General features: G+C 37.1%; 3 protein-coding genes across 4 annotated transcripts in view; 2 read left to right on the forward strand and 1 right to left on the reverse strand.

Moving 5' to 3' along the window:
* Window positions 1–1,784: 1,784 nt before the first annotated feature.
* On the forward strand, window positions 1,785–7,095 carry c1h1orf174 (chromosome 1 C1orf174 homolog). Of its 2 annotated transcripts, none has more exons than XM_005812605.3 (4): window positions 1,785–2,020; window positions 3,708–3,779; window positions 3,911–4,270; window positions 5,226–7,095. In XM_005812605.3, exons 2-4 carry the CDS (start codon window positions 3,708–3,710, stop codon window positions 5,364–5,366), a joined length of 573 nt encoding a protein of 190 aa, XP_005812662.3. In that variant the 5' UTR covers window positions 1,785–2,020; the 3' UTR covers window positions 5,367–7,095. The 2 variants fall into 2 exon arrangements, with proteins under 2 accessions (XP_005812662.3, XP_023193476.1); XM_023337708.1 differs by having other exon boundaries at window positions 1,785–1,913.
* dffb (DNA fragmentation factor subunit beta) lies at window positions 6,614–10,718 on the reverse strand. The gene is made up of 7 exons (XM_005812603.3): window positions 10,584–10,718; window positions 9,588–9,714; window positions 9,317–9,502; window positions 8,158–8,237; window positions 7,905–8,078; window positions 7,597–7,697; window positions 6,614–7,519 (listed from the first exon to the last, which is right to left on the reverse strand). Exons 1-7 carry the CDS (start codon window positions 10,704–10,706, stop codon window positions 7,270–7,272), a joined length of 1,041 nt encoding a protein of 346 aa, XP_005812660.1. The 5' UTR covers window positions 10,707–10,718; the 3' UTR covers window positions 6,614–7,269.
* Window positions 10,719–12,072: 1,354 nt separating this feature from the next.
* The window catches only part of nphp4 (nephrocystin 4), a 174,259-nt gene continuing 170,651 nt past the window's right edge, over window positions 12,073–15,680 (forward strand). The window contains exons 1-2 of the mRNA XM_014473925.2: window positions 12,073–12,366; window positions 13,233–13,367. Coding sequence (XP_014329411.1) covers window positions 12,217–12,366; window positions 13,233–13,367 — 285 coding nt within the window. The 5' untranslated portion in view covers window positions 12,073–12,216. The remainder of the gene's footprint in view (window positions 12,367–13,232; window positions 13,368–15,680) is intronic.

Here is a 15,680-nt window from a genome sequence, read left to right on the forward strand (position 1 = left end):
AAGTTGGGATTCTGCATAAATGCAGACTGGATCACCTCGCAGCAGTTTGTGTGATCAAGTTGAGATTATAGATCTCTTTGATCTGCTGCAGGACTGGCCTTTTTTTCCCCCTCCGGCTGAATGCCTGAAGTCATTGTCGTGCAATACAATGAATCTGCGACCAATCAGATGACCTCCTGACTGCGCAGAGGGATAAAAATCCATTCCTTTCAGGTTCTGTGAATAGTAAAGAGTATACATTTCTTTAATGGAATATCTGTAAAACGTAACTGAATTTTTGACACTTGTTTAAGTATTTTTACTGGAAAAAGGTAAAAGACACGACATCAACAGGTTAATAGTATTTTTAGCTTGTAAATAGTGTGAAGCGCTTTGCGGTCCCCTGGACTTCATTGATAAAAGCGCTATACAAGCACATGCCATTTAACATTCTGTATAAGTGTTATTTTCCTTCTTTCTTTCTTGCAAATCGTTTTTATCTTTGTTTTGCTGTAGGTAGTTCTTAAACTGTAAAATTAAACAATGTGTCGTCTGGGGGTTTTACTATGTGCTTTCAACGCACCATTTGTCATTTTTGGGGGGGTTTGTTATTGAGAGAAGTATTGTGGGATTTTGTGGCTTTACTGGTGCTTTTATATTCCTGGTGTTTAAAATGTTGCATTTTCTGGTGCTTTAAAATGACTATTTGAAAAATAGATGCTGCAAACTAACTTGAGATTGTTAATTGTGTTTTTATGATTGCCTTACTTCGGGGAAATGGTTTCTTGATCTTCCCTGCAGTCGTACTTTCCATCATGTTTTTTCTAAAACTAATTTTGTCTGCTACGTGAACTTGATAATTCCAAGTGATGACCAACCAAATATTACCTTTTATAAACTGTACGCGTACGTAAAGTTCCTACATGTATTAACTGTGGCAGACATAATCGTCTGCAACCGAACAGAAGCAAGTTGTAAAGTGATTATCTTCTTGCCCCCTCTTATGGATAAATATGTGAACTACATTGATCATAAGGCGTGACTTAAAAAAACAACAACAACAAAAAAAAAAACAACCTCAACTGCCTATGCAAACCACACGGTTACTTTTCCCCACACTTTTAGAGCAAAAATAATAATAATAATAACAAAACCCTCCACATTAAGATTTCATTGCAACACATTATAATAATATAAATAGTTAGGCATAGTTATGCACTCAGTTGCAACTTGCAGATGTTTAGTTTAAAGCGAGGATCGTCGAGATTACTTTTAAATAAGATGATACAATCTCATCTCGTCGACTCAAAGTTTAAAACCAAAAGGTTGTATGGTATTTCCTTTTTTCTCTCTCTCTTTTTTAACAGGAATACTTTGGAATCAGTTCATGCGCAGTTAAAATGCGTGTTTAGGTTATACTATTGAGGAAAAAAGCCCTCCCTAACAGGGATAAATGTTTGTTCAGTACTTACAACCCAATGTAATATTTTTATGTAGAAAGAGACTGACCCCTCACAGTAAATTCTTTGGTCGATAACGTTCAAACCCATATTTACATTAACTTTGTCCGCTACGTCCGCAGACATGCAGGCTGCGTTCCAACATTTTAAATTGACCTCTTCCTCAATTTGTGACGCAACTGGGAACACACTTATTACTTTAGGCTGAATAAAGAATCTGAGTGAAGATTAAGTTCAAATTTTATTGATACTTCTCGCAACTACCCGACTCATAGTAAAGAGGAAAGTCGGCAACCCTTCGCAGCGCACTACCTAGTGAACGAGTGAAGGGATTTGGAACGCAGCCCAGGGAGTACGCCGCAGTGCCAGTACAGGGACTCGATGACCTCAGCTTGAACCTGACAGCAGGAAATACACGGAGAAGTCGGTGGTTCAGACGCAAACAGACAAGCAGCACACAGCCACGGCGGCTCAGGTTGTAAAATTTCCTCTGCCCAATAGTTGCTTATAGCTGTCATTTTAGTCGCAAAGCTAACAAAGAGCTAGATATTTGGACCCGAAATAGCGCCGGCGGCGGCGAGGTAAGAGAGAGTGTAGCTAGTCGAGTTAACCAGTAACGTCGTGTTATGTGATTAAATAAAGTATTTTAGCTTTCAACATTAGGGCGTAAAAGCGTAAAACTGTTTTTCGACGTGTAGTATTGAACACACCGACACCTTTAGGTTATAAGCCGGTTTTGTCCTTGTAACTGGTTGGAGACGCCGCCGGATAATCCTGGCGGAGGCTAAGTTAGCAACGCTTCTGGACAAAAGGTGTCGAGATGGAGAAAATGTTCGGTATTTGCAGGAGGACTGGAGCCGTGATTGTTTTGTCATTTGAGACTTTATTTGAAATTTCTCGCTTTTTGTTCGTCAAGACGGGATGGGTGGGTGTCGTTGGGGCTCAGGATCAATTACAGTAGTTTTTTTTAAAATAATAAATGTTGTGGAGAAAATATTCTACAGTTAAAGCAGTTAGTTTTCCCCAAGCTTTACTCCTGTCTCTTGTTACTTTAATCAGATAGTGGTGAAAATATTACAGTCATATGGGACACTATGGAGAAACTAACATTGTTTCCAAATAAGCCAGCATAATACACTAGTTTTCTTGAGTAAACATTTTGGACTTATTTTTTAGTTTAAGGAAGAACATAAAATAATACACTAAACAAAGCCTTTTCTGCTAAAACAACCTTGCTTACAGTTGCAAATGTTACATGACCTTTGAAAAAAAAAAATGCTGTCTTATAATTTTTGATAATTATCTGCAAAGAAATGTGTTGTCTTTTTTTTTTAAAGATTAGTCTGTTTATTTCTGTTTTTTGGTTTAAAAAAAACATTTTTGTAAAATGTAAAATTGTAAAATTCTTCTATGGAATGATGCACATTTGTGGGATATATTTGGGATCACAGTGTTGTATTTTTTTGTGAGCTAGAAGATTAAAAAGACTTGGGAACTTCTGCTATGAATTTACCGGCAGATCGAAACCTTCAGCCTCACCAAGAGTTATAAAACTGAAGTGTGTGTTGCTCTTCACTTAACAACGCATCTTAAAAGACTTGCCAGTGAAGTTTTACTTTGTTTTGTTTCTATTGGACTGAGATGTTTGCTGGTCATACAGAACGCTTTAGAGATTTGTCTCCCAGGTAAAAAAGTGACGTTTTGAACAATTGGAGCTTTTGAAGCTTGGTAGTAGCTGCAGTAGTGCTGCTCAATAGTCTCACATTCTGTTTTTTTTTTTTTTTTTTTTTTATCTCGGAAGAACCAGAGTTTTCTCAAAAATGTAAACACACTCGGAGAGAAATCTGAAGGGCTGGATTCAAGTCTCATTCGCCTTATCCGAGACATCTACTGCACAACTCGTTTTTATCCTGACTTTTACCCAGCCTGTAAAAATCCATAAAGTGGTCAGTTCGTTATGCTGAACAAGCGGTTTTATATGGTTTCTGGTGAGTCTTTGAAAAATTAGAGAAACATATTGCTTAGTATTAATTTACAGGCCGAGTCAGACGTCCAATAATCTGAAGGTAATCTGAGTTGCCAGGGAGGCTTTGTAAAAACATTTAGCTGAATAGCTTCGGCTCCCTGGGATCTGCTAGTGTTACAGCAGCTGCATCAGCTGACTGACTGAAGCCAAATCATTTAACTAAGTAGTTGCTATAATGATATGTGGTCACTGAGGAATAAACAACCTGTGTCTGGTTTTTATTTATGCATTTCTTTTTCCAGATGCCTAGTCAGCTTGATAACATGACGTCTAGAAAGAGGAAGAGCAGCTCTGAGGTCAGAGCCTCTAGAAAGGTTGGTTTTGAGACCACAGCTTTTAATCTGATTGTTTTTTTTTTTTTCTTTTAAGTCTATTTTTTTGTACAGACCGTTAAGTGGCAATGGTTAACCACTTGATCTCTCCGCATGTGCACATTCCGCCACAGGTTTCTGCTTCGGAGAAGAAAAACCGTAAAAGCCAGAAGATGCATTTGTCACCAGAGGACAGTTCAGCGCTGAGAACGTCCAGATCCACAGATAAACTGTCTCGCATCTGCTGCGAATGCCAGGAGGTTGCTGACAGGAGGAGGTGCCTGGGTTCACCTGAGCTCCAAGGCCAGGAGGGCAAAGAGAACGAGCTGAGGTCAGAGCAGGAGGTCAGCAGCTGCAAAGCTAACAGCGTCTTGGAGGAGCAGGCTCCTGAATGTGTGGAGCCCGAAAACAGTAGTAGAGTCTTATTCCCAGATGACGACAGTAATCAAATCCTTCCTGTGGAGCAGTTCTTCGGGAATTTGGATATTGTACAGGTGAGGCTTTGTGGTGTACAAGTTGTGTAAGCTGCTATTATTACAAGTTAAAAAGCCCAAATGTGACTGAAAAGGTCAGGTTGAGCCTTCACCAAGTCATATCAGTTTGTTTTTGTGGTTACACACTTACAAACTTACACAGTTCAAAATGTAATAATCATTCCATAACAATAAAGACATTTAAGTCCTTAAATGTGCCTAGATTTTTCAAGCAAGTATCAAATTGCTATTATTTAGGACATTTTGTTTCTTCAGTCAGTTTTAATTTGTTGGAGGCCAGATGTGTTGCATATTAAAAATGGAAAGCCACCTTTGTTTAAGATTTGAAATTTGTTCCTGTCAATAAAATGTAAAGTAGTTTGCTGTAATAAAACCTATAGTAGTTTGCTGTTCTGCTTGAACTGGCACAAGACAATAGTTCTGTAGGGAAGAGAAGCAGGAAAATGTTTTTAGAGATGGCACCTCAAGGGCCTGGTTTTTTTTCAACGCCATTTAAATAGAAGAATCCTGTTGAAATTGCTTTTTTATGTACTTTTTGAATTTAATGTTTTTAAACAGTCTGCTTATTACCATTTCTTTTCCTGTTTAGATAAAAATGTGGATGATATAAATTAAAACCCAATTAGCTTGTTTTTTCTCTAAACAGCACATCTTACCTCAAAATGTTTTCCTCATTATTAGTTGGCAGATATTTTATATCTTTATTAAATGGATTTTCGCACCTGGTGGATTCTGCGGTTATTTTTTATGTTCTCCATTTGATACATGAATGAATTCATGACAGGGTAATTTCAGAGTAAATAACCTTTTTTAATACTTTTAAAATGTCGATAAAAAGTGAAAACATTGAAGGGGGGGGTCACACAACAGATTTCCGACACAAATAGTTCCTCAGCCTTGTCGTCCCTCTGCTGTGCCAAGCCAAAAACTCTTGTACGAATCTCCGTTCCTGCAGGACTTTCCTCGGAGATCACCTGCTACTTCTCCCAGCGCTCGAAGGAAGGAGAGGTTTCGGCATTACTACGCACAGGAAGACAGCGATGGCGAAGAGGTGAGCCACGGCGGCCTCCGACGTGACGACGGAGCTGGCACTTAGTGAAGAGCCGGTTAAAACAGAACAACATCCCAGCACTTTGGAAGAAGCGACAACAAAACTACCTGCTCAGATGCTGCATCCAGTCGGTCCTCTTCATCTGTCGAAGTCTCTGCGCCGTCACTGATGTGAGGAAAATGAAGGATGGTTAGTGGTACTGGCTGTCAAAGAAATACTTCATTGGCAGTGTTTCTAGCTGTGTTAAAGTGCGATTGTAAACACTGAAAGCATCCGGTTTGGTGCCGGATGCTTTTATGCTGTTTTCTCACATGCCAACAATCACTAAAAAAATTGAATATGTAAGCAAACACACAAGTGCTTTTTTGAAACAGTATATAGATTCACATATACTCTGATAAATCCATGCTCGATTGTAGCCTACCTTTTTCAGAGCTCTCAGCGGCACTTCAGGAGATATTTAAAAAAGAACAAAATATGAGGAGGACAACAGATTGACTAGAAATGCACTTGTCAGAATCTTGCTGCTAATTTCCAATTTTTTGCAAAGCTCTAAGCTTAAGTTTAATGCTGATTGTAGCCTATTAAGTTTTCCCTCAGAAGATCCATTTTTTGTCCGTCCATCAGCATCTTAAAATTGAAAGCGTTGAATCTTCTTTCTTAACTTCCATGCTGAATAGTGTTATTGTAACACACGGCCTGTTTTTTGTTGCACTTATTGTTGAGGTAAAAAAAAAGAAAAAAAGATTTAAGTTTGACTGGTCAGAGCCAGTCAAATTGAAAATCTGCTGCATCTCTTACTGCTCTTTTTGAGTATTGATCAGCTGATGCAAAATATCAATGCCAAGGTGCTCTAAATGACAACATCTCTGCTCCAGGCAGCGTACTTTAATGTCTGGATTGTGGAAGTGCTGAACACAAATCTGACACGGCATTTTTTTCCTATCATTTGAATAACTAAAATAAACTATTCACTTAAAAGTTGAATAGTTTCAACCCAGTCCTTTAACTTTCTACAGGCAGTTTGTATACATGCTGTATACTGTACTGTCATTTCAGGATTGCTGTAAACTTACATTACATACATTATCATATCAGGATTCAACCACTTTAACATTCACTCTGAGATGCCAAATATTGCTGAATTAAACTTAACATTTTAAGGGTGCTTGTACAACAAATTAGTTTATGGACCGATGGAAATTTCATACAAATTACAGCAGATTGACAAATATGCAACCTTATGTCAGGCTACTTAAATGTTACGAGGAAAGAAAGATGGAGAACACCCAAAGAGCAGATCTGTTTATTACAAGATCAGAGATGAATGTCATATTCCAGCCATTTTTCACCAAGTGTCTAAAATCCATCCTTAAAGGTTTTTGGCAGCTTTGTAACATAATGTCTGTATGTAGATAAACACACACATATATATATATATATATATATATATATACACACACACACACACCAGTGCAGCTAATTGTTCTTTATATTCCTACTGTTTATAGTTGCTAAAGTTATTAGATAACAAAGTTGATTTTTCTGCCTAAGAATCTGCAGTTTAACTAGATTTGAACAAACTTGATTGAAAAATATAACCATAACAGGTTATCTGCAATTGCACTAGAACTATATCCACAGGTTTTGTATATAGCTGATAGATCTGACCACTTAACAGAAATATTGTATATTATTACTGCCTTATTTATGTAAAAATAATTAACATTTGTCTTCAGTGTGTAACTCAGACTGATTGAATGTCTCATTATTTGGGCAACATTCTTAATACATCCATATATTTTACATTATTGTGCCACATAATACAATAAAAAGCTTTTCATGACTTACAAAACTGTTTTGTTTCATTTTGTTCAATGAATGACAAGTTATCAATTTTACAGCAAATAAAAACTAATTTAAAAAAAAACATTAACGTAAAAATGTTTTAGGTACAACGCTTTTTCTTCCCTTTGGTATCTTCTTTTGCTTTCCTCGCATTTTTACTAGTCCTGAACATCTTATTGGTGTCACACATCAGGTTGTGCGCTCCCTTTTTGTGGCAGACGATGTGCACTAGCTTGAGGTTTTCCCTGGTGAACAGCATTTGGTAGAAGTAGTTCAAGTTTATGTCTGCGGTCTTATGAGTCTGCAGAGCCTCCAGCAGAGCGGGTATGATGGTCCTCTTCTTTTCAATCCTGCAGAAAAGGTAAAAAACAAAACGTTGTTTGATTCTCTGCTATTTTTACTGCGCCAGGAACAGAACGTATCCCACCTGTGATCAAGGTTCCAAGTGCTGAAGACGATCCTGCTCTCTCTGCTGCCATACGGGTTGATTGAATGGAGCGACTGGCACAATTTCTGCTCAAAGGATCCCTGAGGAGACCACAGAGAGGAAGAGTGAGGATTGTGCAAAGCAATTCTAGGTCTTTATAAAATGGTAAAAAAAAAAGCTTATTTAATTCACTGTATGTCTGCTGTGCTTCTCACAATATATTTCTGTTCCTAATAAACAAAATCACAATTGTCTGATGATTGGAGCAGATGCCATTCAGTTGCAGCAAAGCTTAACTTCTGCCGTACCTGACAGGTAAACCATCCTTCCTTAGTGCAGAGGCGCCCAGACTCCTTTTCAGTCCTGTCGAAGTATTTACCATTGTACTTGTCATTTTTCAGCATCTCAACCAGGCACTTGGATGTTTTTAAAAACTCCTCTTTCACTTTAGCTTTCTGTGTGCCGTTGGTTGCATTGTCCACCTGAAAAATCGACACAGGAAATTGAAACGTTTAATTTGCGCAGGGAAACGTGCTGGGTCTCAACGGGCCTCGGGTTCACCTCCTTCATGTAGCCCCGTATTCTGCTTTCACAGTTGTACTTCATGTAGGCAGACTTTGTTTTGAATCGCACATCGACACCTGGAATAGAACCAAAACACTTCAAAGGGTTGTTAAGTTTAATACAATTTTGGAGATGATCTTTCATCGAGAAGGTATATGTGGACATGTTGTTTTAACCATCAAAAAGCATTAAGATTTGGCCTTTTTACAAACCACAAAATGTCAAATTCTTATTTTATCTAAAAAACAACAAAAAAATGCAGTTTAAATTGAACAGATTCTTATTGCTCTATATCTTATGTCTACAAAAGTAAGTACAACAAATAAATAATTCTTAAAGCACACAAACATGTTGAGTCAAGTGTGCTGATCAGATAAAAAGCTGATTTTAGGCATTTACAGCTTCCAAGCACAGTATTATGCATCTCACGCAAATTCACTAAAAATCTTTAAAGACGTTCTGTTTAAAGTTTTTGGTTAGTGCCAGTTCATCCTTGTTAGATGTTTGCATATAATCCTCGTGGCCATGAATGCCACCCAGATGTGCCCATAAGTTTATGTACACAAGCAGAATTTCTGATTTTCTGGGCATTTTTATGAATGATAAAGTAAAAAACTTTTCTGTCTTATGGTTGATGGTTGGCTAAAGCCATCTATTAACGAACACCGTTTCTCTTGGTAGCCACCATGACAATAAACTAACCAAAGGATCCTTACAACTTGACACAACCTAGACATTTTTCCCTGAGAACATACAATACAAGTTGATGCACATGGGTTTAAGGTCACCATTTTGACCTGTGACCTCATAATCAGGGCGTGTGTAAAAAAAAAAGCTGGGAGTTTGTCGGCTCCTGACAGACCCTGGCATGTTTTGTCCAGTGCTGCAGTGATGTTGCTGGATACCAACATCAAAGACAAGAGTCATTCATCATCATTGCGATTTAAAAAGAAAAAACAATAGTTTAGAAAGTGAACTCACCCAACCACTAGTAAGTGTAGAAAAAGAAATCTGCATTATTATTCGTATTTTGGGCAATATATACAATGCAAACTATGGCTGCAACCCGTGTAAGTAACTGATTTATTGGTCTTAGTATAATGGTACAAAAAGTGGGAGAATCAACCAGCTTAATTTATTGTTGGACACTATGTACCAGTAAACCAGTCTTCATCCTCCTCTCTGCTCTCCAGATCTGATCTGTCCTCCAGGTTCTGCAGCAGGTCAGTAAGGACTTTACGCCTCTTGAAAGATTTCTCGTCAGAGAGAAGACCCTTCGCTGCTTCAATGAGACCGTCAGCGTGGCGATCGGTGTTCAGTAACCGACCAATGTCACAAACGACTACAAGAAACAGAGAAATGCTTAAAATAATAACACAAAAAAATTATTTTAGAGATGATATGGATGATATTTTTATCTCACGTACCTCCGCTCCATGTCTGATCCCTTGACAGAAGAACAAGTTCGCAGTTATCAGGCAGGGTGGGAAAGAAATCCTCTGTCACCATCGTTCCATCTTCATATAAACACACATGAGCACCAGAAAGTGGCAGCTGGGATGGTGAAGAACATGAAAACATCACATTATTGTAAGCTCAACCAATACACAAACACATAATTGGATCAGATCGGCTGCTTTATTCCACTTTAAATGTTGCACATACGGACAGACTTGAGTTTGTCTATGACAAACTGATGCAGACAGCTTCATTGGCAAAAATCAAATTTGCTGGTAAAGATGTGTAAAAAGCCAAATAAATTCAAAAATCTCACACTGAAATGATATTTTAATGTAACTTAGCGAAATGATGATGTTATAAACAGCAATACACAAACATGTCCAGATGTAGACTCATCTGATGACATCACAGGCAAACACACACAAAAAGAAACTGAAAGTAAATTAATGTTTTTAATCCAGTAGCACAATCCTAAACTTGAAATTCATTCAGTAGAAGAACGGGCATTTCACTCATTTAATTCATACATACCGTACTTAGGTGCACTTATACATGTGTTTGCTCTACCTACAGGATGTGGAATAAAAATAATTGTGCCAACAACGATTATTTAAAAAATATTCACGTCTGTTCTCCAGTAAATGTTCAATATAGTGAAATTAATAGGTCATAATTTTCTGTCCAATCAAGTTATATTCTGAATACGAGTTAATTAAAATCAACTATTAGTTTAAAGAGAGAAACTTATATCACATATGTATGAAGCACATATCATTTTTTTTATCGCTTCACTCAATATTCAACTTGTTCGTGGATTATTAAAATGCCTTATTTTCAATTAATAACTAAAGAAAACGGTTTAGCTCTCCCGGGTTATCAGTTCCTTCTTCATCCTCGCAGGTTCACAAAAAGCGGAACTGACAGCGACGAAAGTTATTAAACTACAAAAACATACGGCTTACCTGTAACAGCTTACAGCTCTTTTTTATCAGCTCCTTTACATCTTTAGAAGCAATGCCGTATTTTCTGTCCCCACTATAACCTCGAATTTTAACAGGTTTGTTTTTCTTGAAGAGTCCGAACATTTCACAGTTTATACGTACCGCTTCCTTTGTTCTTCTTCCTCTTGACGCTCAGTAGCGCAGCGGCAGTGATTTTGTGCTGCCCCCTAGTGGTTATCGTTATACGTTACGGCTATTAGTGACGTAGAAAGACAGTCAAAAAAACGATGTTTTTTGACTTTAAACATAGCAAATTTAGGATTTTTAAATGAGCGAATTATGTTTTATTACTTTTAATAAATTGGACTGTCACCTTTAAAATAAATAGATCAAGTCATCAAATCAAATAAACTTACAATTTGCTGTTTCTTTTTCTGTATCTGCTCTATATGATTGTATTGAAATTATTATAAAGTGGCCTGAGACAATGTTTTGTGATTTGGCGATATATAAACAAACTGAACTTAATTGAACTGTAGCTCTGTAAACATAATCAATTCTACTTTTACATAACTAAACTTGCACCTTCATTTCAGCATTTTGGATCTTTTAACTTTTTTGTCCTAAAACGGTCAGATCAAATTTAATATAAGTCTCATTCTCAATAAACAAATATAAAAATATTAGGGCTATGGTCTGCATTAAAATTCAAGAATTTATAGTAGGCCCTCGTTGTTAACACAACATCGATCCAAACAATATTCAAGAAATTTCCTTAAAAAACTTTATTCTCATACATCATTGATATATTATATTATATTATATCATAAATGTGACCTATGGGACTCCAGTTCATTATCTTTGTTGTCCAAAAAAAGTATAAATAATATAGGCAATAATATTTTGTCAATTTTTCTCCAAATGTCGGAAAACGGTGAAATACTGCTATATATTCATCAACTGTATGGCCGTGTGCGTCAGTAACACTGTACGAGAGTTTGTGTCGTGATTAGAAAGCAACTTGTAGTGTTATATTTTATGTTTTATTTTATTTTTGTAAGCTGTCAGGAGACTGCAGAAACGAATGTGTGTGTGTGCGTGTGTGTGTGTGTGTGTGTGTGTGTGTTTGTGTGAATATGTGTCAGCTCCAGTAAAATAGTTAATTTTTAGGCACTTCAATATAAAACAGTATTATCATATTTACTTACTCGGCATTCACTTGTAATATTCTGTTAAATATGAGAGCACATTATTACCATGGCAACTGACGCAGCACGGTGGGCTCTACCAAAGAACAGGTTAAGACCGGCTAAATACTCCATTTGCGAAATTGATTTTTTCGTGATAATTCACTCTTTGAAACACGTTTTGTTATATTGTAGTATTTAAACTAATTAGTATGAGTATAAAATTGTTTTCCTTACTAAGCAAGGCTTCTTTTTAAAATGCTTATATATTTCCGCACCCCTCTAAAAAAAAATAGTACAACTGGATTTCCAACATGGCGGCCGCATGTTTGAAAATCTGTACCGAGAGAAATTCTATTCTAAAGTAGAACCGCAGGTAATTTACAGAATTTTTTGTTTTATTTTATGTTTTTTTTTGTGCTCTTTTTATTGATAATGATATGGTGAAGGCAGAAGAGTGAAACAGCATGGCTGACAGCTGGGAAGAATTGTTTCACAAGAACCGGTTGGTTCCCCCGTCCAGCCAAACAGTCCGCCTGGCTGTGGAGAGCCACCTCACCGCTAACCATGGCTTTCAGCTCAGCTTCAGCCGGCTTACTGTAGCGCAACTCCCGCAGGTAATTCCAAACATTTGTTGTCTGTAAACGGCAGAAATGTTCCTGGGTTTAAACCAGTAGTCTCAAACTACTCCTCAAAGGCCGGTGTCCTGCAACTTTTAGATGTTTCTCTGCTTCAGCACACCTGGCTCCAATATTGGCTCATTAGCAGAGCTCTGTAGAAATTGACTGCATGCTAGCAAGGCAGTTTAGCCATTTAATTCAAGTGTGTAGGAGTAAAGTTGTGACACTCTGGCTGTCGAGGACTGCAGTTTGAGAGCACTGTTTTAAACAAACAAACAAACAAGTTAGGTCCAGCAATTTTTTGTGTGTATTTCAGTCCACTTCATATTTACTTGACATATAGAAAAAATAATCATAAAGACCTGTAATGTCACCCACAATTTAACACGATTGTAAAGCACAATCGTGTTAAATTGTGGTTTACAGAGGTTTTCATACCACTTGAACCTTTTCACGTTGTGACACATTACAACCACACGCTCGTGTGTTTTTGTATGATTTATGTAATGCACCGGTCTGAAGCAGGACATACATGTGAAGTCAATGAAAAATAATACGTGGTTTTGAACATTTTTTTTTTTAAATAACAATCTTTAAAGTGTTGTTTGATTGTATTCAGCCCCCTAAGTTGGTGGTTTTAAAAGTCTACTTTTGAGTTTGGCTGTGTATTTTCTTTTACTGATTTGCTTGCCTAGAGACCGACTGTTTTGCCCATATTACTTTGCAAAATATTTTAAGCTCAGACTGGTTAGAGCTTCCTGCTTTCTAATTGCATGTTCATATGATGTATTTATAATTCACTTAACTTATTTGAGGCATCAAGAAGAGCTTTTAGTTGTCCATCTTCTTTTGTTGACCCACAGGATCTGTCAGCTGGGGAAGATGTGACCTACCAGCTGCGAGTGACTCTGTATGATGGAAAACTCCAGCACTTTTTTGGAAAAACATGGAAGAGCTCATCCCAAAAAATGAAAAACAACAAGATTTCCTTCAACGAGGTAACTTTTTGTCTTAACGCATTTCACTGAAATAACAACTGCAGCTGCAAAGTGCTAAGCATTTAGGGGCTTCAATGCTCTGAGGATCTGTAATGAATTCTTCTCATGTTGTCTTCATAAGCATTCAGTCAATGATTATTTGTTGAAATCAATCCCTATTCAAATCTTAATTGTGTTAATTGAGCACTGCAATTATTTAATTACTACTCAAAACATTTAAAAATCAACTCTTTTTATATGAACACTTCTGATTGGATTGTGTTCTGCTGTGCTCTTGAGAGTGATATGAGCATAAACAAAACTAATCACAACAATTTGGCAATCACTTTGGTGATTACCAAAAATTGATCCAAGTTGTGTTGCACAACTTCCATATTTAAAACTTTCAAACAAAACCCAGATCTTATCACTGAAAACTGCATTTAACTTTTATTTAACTTATATTTTTAAAATGGCATGTCCATCTGAGTTCATCTTAAAAATAAAAAAGACAGAATGGCACAATTGTTGCAGCATAACTGACATAAATTGTGTCAAACATTCCTGCTTAGCTTCTCTGGGTTCTTGAGAACAATGGAAAGTTTAGTTTTAGATACTTTATTGCACAAAGGAACTCCTTCCTTCCTTCCTTGTAGGAAATCTTTTCTTCCAGTTTATGTCTTGGCTGTGCTATTAGCGTTCTCTACTGGTGTTTGGGGTTATTCAGACACATATTGAGTAAATCAATGTTTATAAATTGGTCCTTAATTATATGTTCATTGCTTCTTTATGATGGACTGAATCTTTTCATGGTGTACCCAGTGACAGTCAAGTGTTTTTGTGCCAATATCCAAAATCTGAATGGTAAAACGTAATTGCAACGGACCCAAAATATGGAGGCTGAGGTTTCCTTTATTGTATTTTACTGTTGTTTTACCAGGGTAAAACCCATTAGGATTTAAAACTTTTTTCCAAGAAAGTCCTGGCCAAGAGCAAACAGCAGATAATGTCCCCGTTCCTGTTCAGAGCTGCACTCAGCAGGCAGACGGACATCCTACCTCAAAATGTTGTAATTTGGTCAGTTGAGTAGACCCAAATAATACAGTGGGCCCTGAAATATCACTTTGCTTTACCGCTGCTGCTTGTACGATACTGGACATTCTCTGTTGTTTTCAGGACATTTCTGCTGCTGAGCTCTGCAGCCATAGGCTTAGAAAAACATCCTTGTAGACAGCTACTTTTAAATCACTCTGGAGCAATTTCTTATTATGAGCCTGAAGCACAACTTCTGCTCTGGTACACTGATGATTAGTTGAATTGATTCATCAAATCATTACTTTGAGCTTCTAGTTAGTGATGTGCTGATTATGCTGCTCAAAGGAGAGAATGCTTTCTTCATTATAATGACAAACACTCAGCATGGAAATGAGTTTTTCTGCATCTTTCAGTTTTAAATAGAACCATAGCCACATCTTCAGGTCAGCCATGGTGCAGCACATGACTGACGCTGACTACTTGTCTGTGCCGTGCTGGTGTTTTAAGCTCTCTATCTTCAAAAACACACAGCTTTAATCTTTGAGCCACCTCTATGGTTTCCCTCTGTTCATTCTCTGTAATTTCTCCGCCATCATTCTTTTGCTCCTTTGTACTTTGTAATCATCGTTAGACAAAGGAAACAGAGAAACCATTTTTATGTCACGATATCTCATGTCCTCTCTGAAAGATGTGCTTTGATGATGAAATTCCTCATAACTTATTGAAAGTGCTAAATAAGATGTTGTAAGAATCAAATATGTGAGATACAAAAACTAGTACTAAGTCTACAGAGAAATTAAACTTGTCTACAAGTCAGGCTTCTTTATGACACTCATGACTTATTTTACTTCTCCACTGAACAAAAACCTCATGGTCAACAATGTTGGTTTTTTTTGTCCTCTGATGAGCATTAACAAATTGATACTATTATAAATTGCAAACAAAAAAAACCTTTGTATATTCTTTATAAGGGGGTAAGATAGGGAACTTGGATTGTGTTGAATATTTTATGGCATCAAAATGCCAATGTCTTCGTAGACTATACTGTTTGCTTTATAGTCCTTTTATCAAGTTATTTTTTAAAGGTCTTATTGGATTTAGTGTACTTTATTTAATAATGAATTGACAAGAAAGTGGGTAATAAGAGAAAGGGGAAGACATACGGCAACGATCACCAGGCCGGGAATCAAACCTGCGACGGCCGCGTCGAGGACTAAGGCCTCTATATGTGGGTTGTGCTTTACCTTTCTGCCACCACAGCAAAACTACTGTGGAATAGTTTAGATCAAAACATATGCA

Source organism: Xiphophorus maculatus, chromosome 1 (genome assembly GCF_002775205.1).
Source record: "Xiphophorus maculatus strain JP 163 A chromosome 1, X_maculatus-5.0-male, whole genome shotgun sequence".
NCBI classification, from domain to species: Eukaryota; Metazoa; Chordata; class Actinopteri; order Cyprinodontiformes; family Poeciliidae; genus Xiphophorus; species Xiphophorus maculatus.

What these genes read in the sequence shown, in the direction of transcription:
- c1h1orf174 (XM_005812605.3), top strand. Translation starts at nt 3,708, where the DNA reads ATGCCTAGTCAGCTTGATAACATGACGTCTAGAAAGAGGAAGAGCAGC. An exon ending in AGGTCAGAGCCTCTAGAAAG is followed by an intron (nt 3,780 to 3,910) that starts GTTGGTTTTGAG and finishes ATTCCGCCACAG; the next exon opens with GTTTCTGCTTCGGAGAAGAA. An exon ending in GGAATTTGGATATTGTACAG is followed by an intron (nt 4,271 to 5,225) that starts GTGAGGCTTTGT and finishes CCGTTCCTGCAG; the next exon opens with GACTTTCCTCGGAGATCACC.
- dffb (XM_005812603.3), bottom strand. Translation starts at nt 10,706, where the DNA reads ATGTTCGGACTCTTCAAGAAAAACAAACCTGTTAAAATTCGAGGTTAT. An exon ending in AGAGCTGTAAGCTGTTACAG is followed by an intron (nt 9,715 to 10,583) that starts GTAAGCCGTATG and finishes TCACCATCCCAG; the next exon opens with CTGCCACTTTCTGGTGCTCA. An exon ending in TACGGGGCTACATGAAGGAG is followed by an intron (nt 8,079 to 8,157) that starts GTGAACCCGAGG and finishes TCGATTTTTCAG; the next exon opens with GTGGACAATGCAACCAACGG.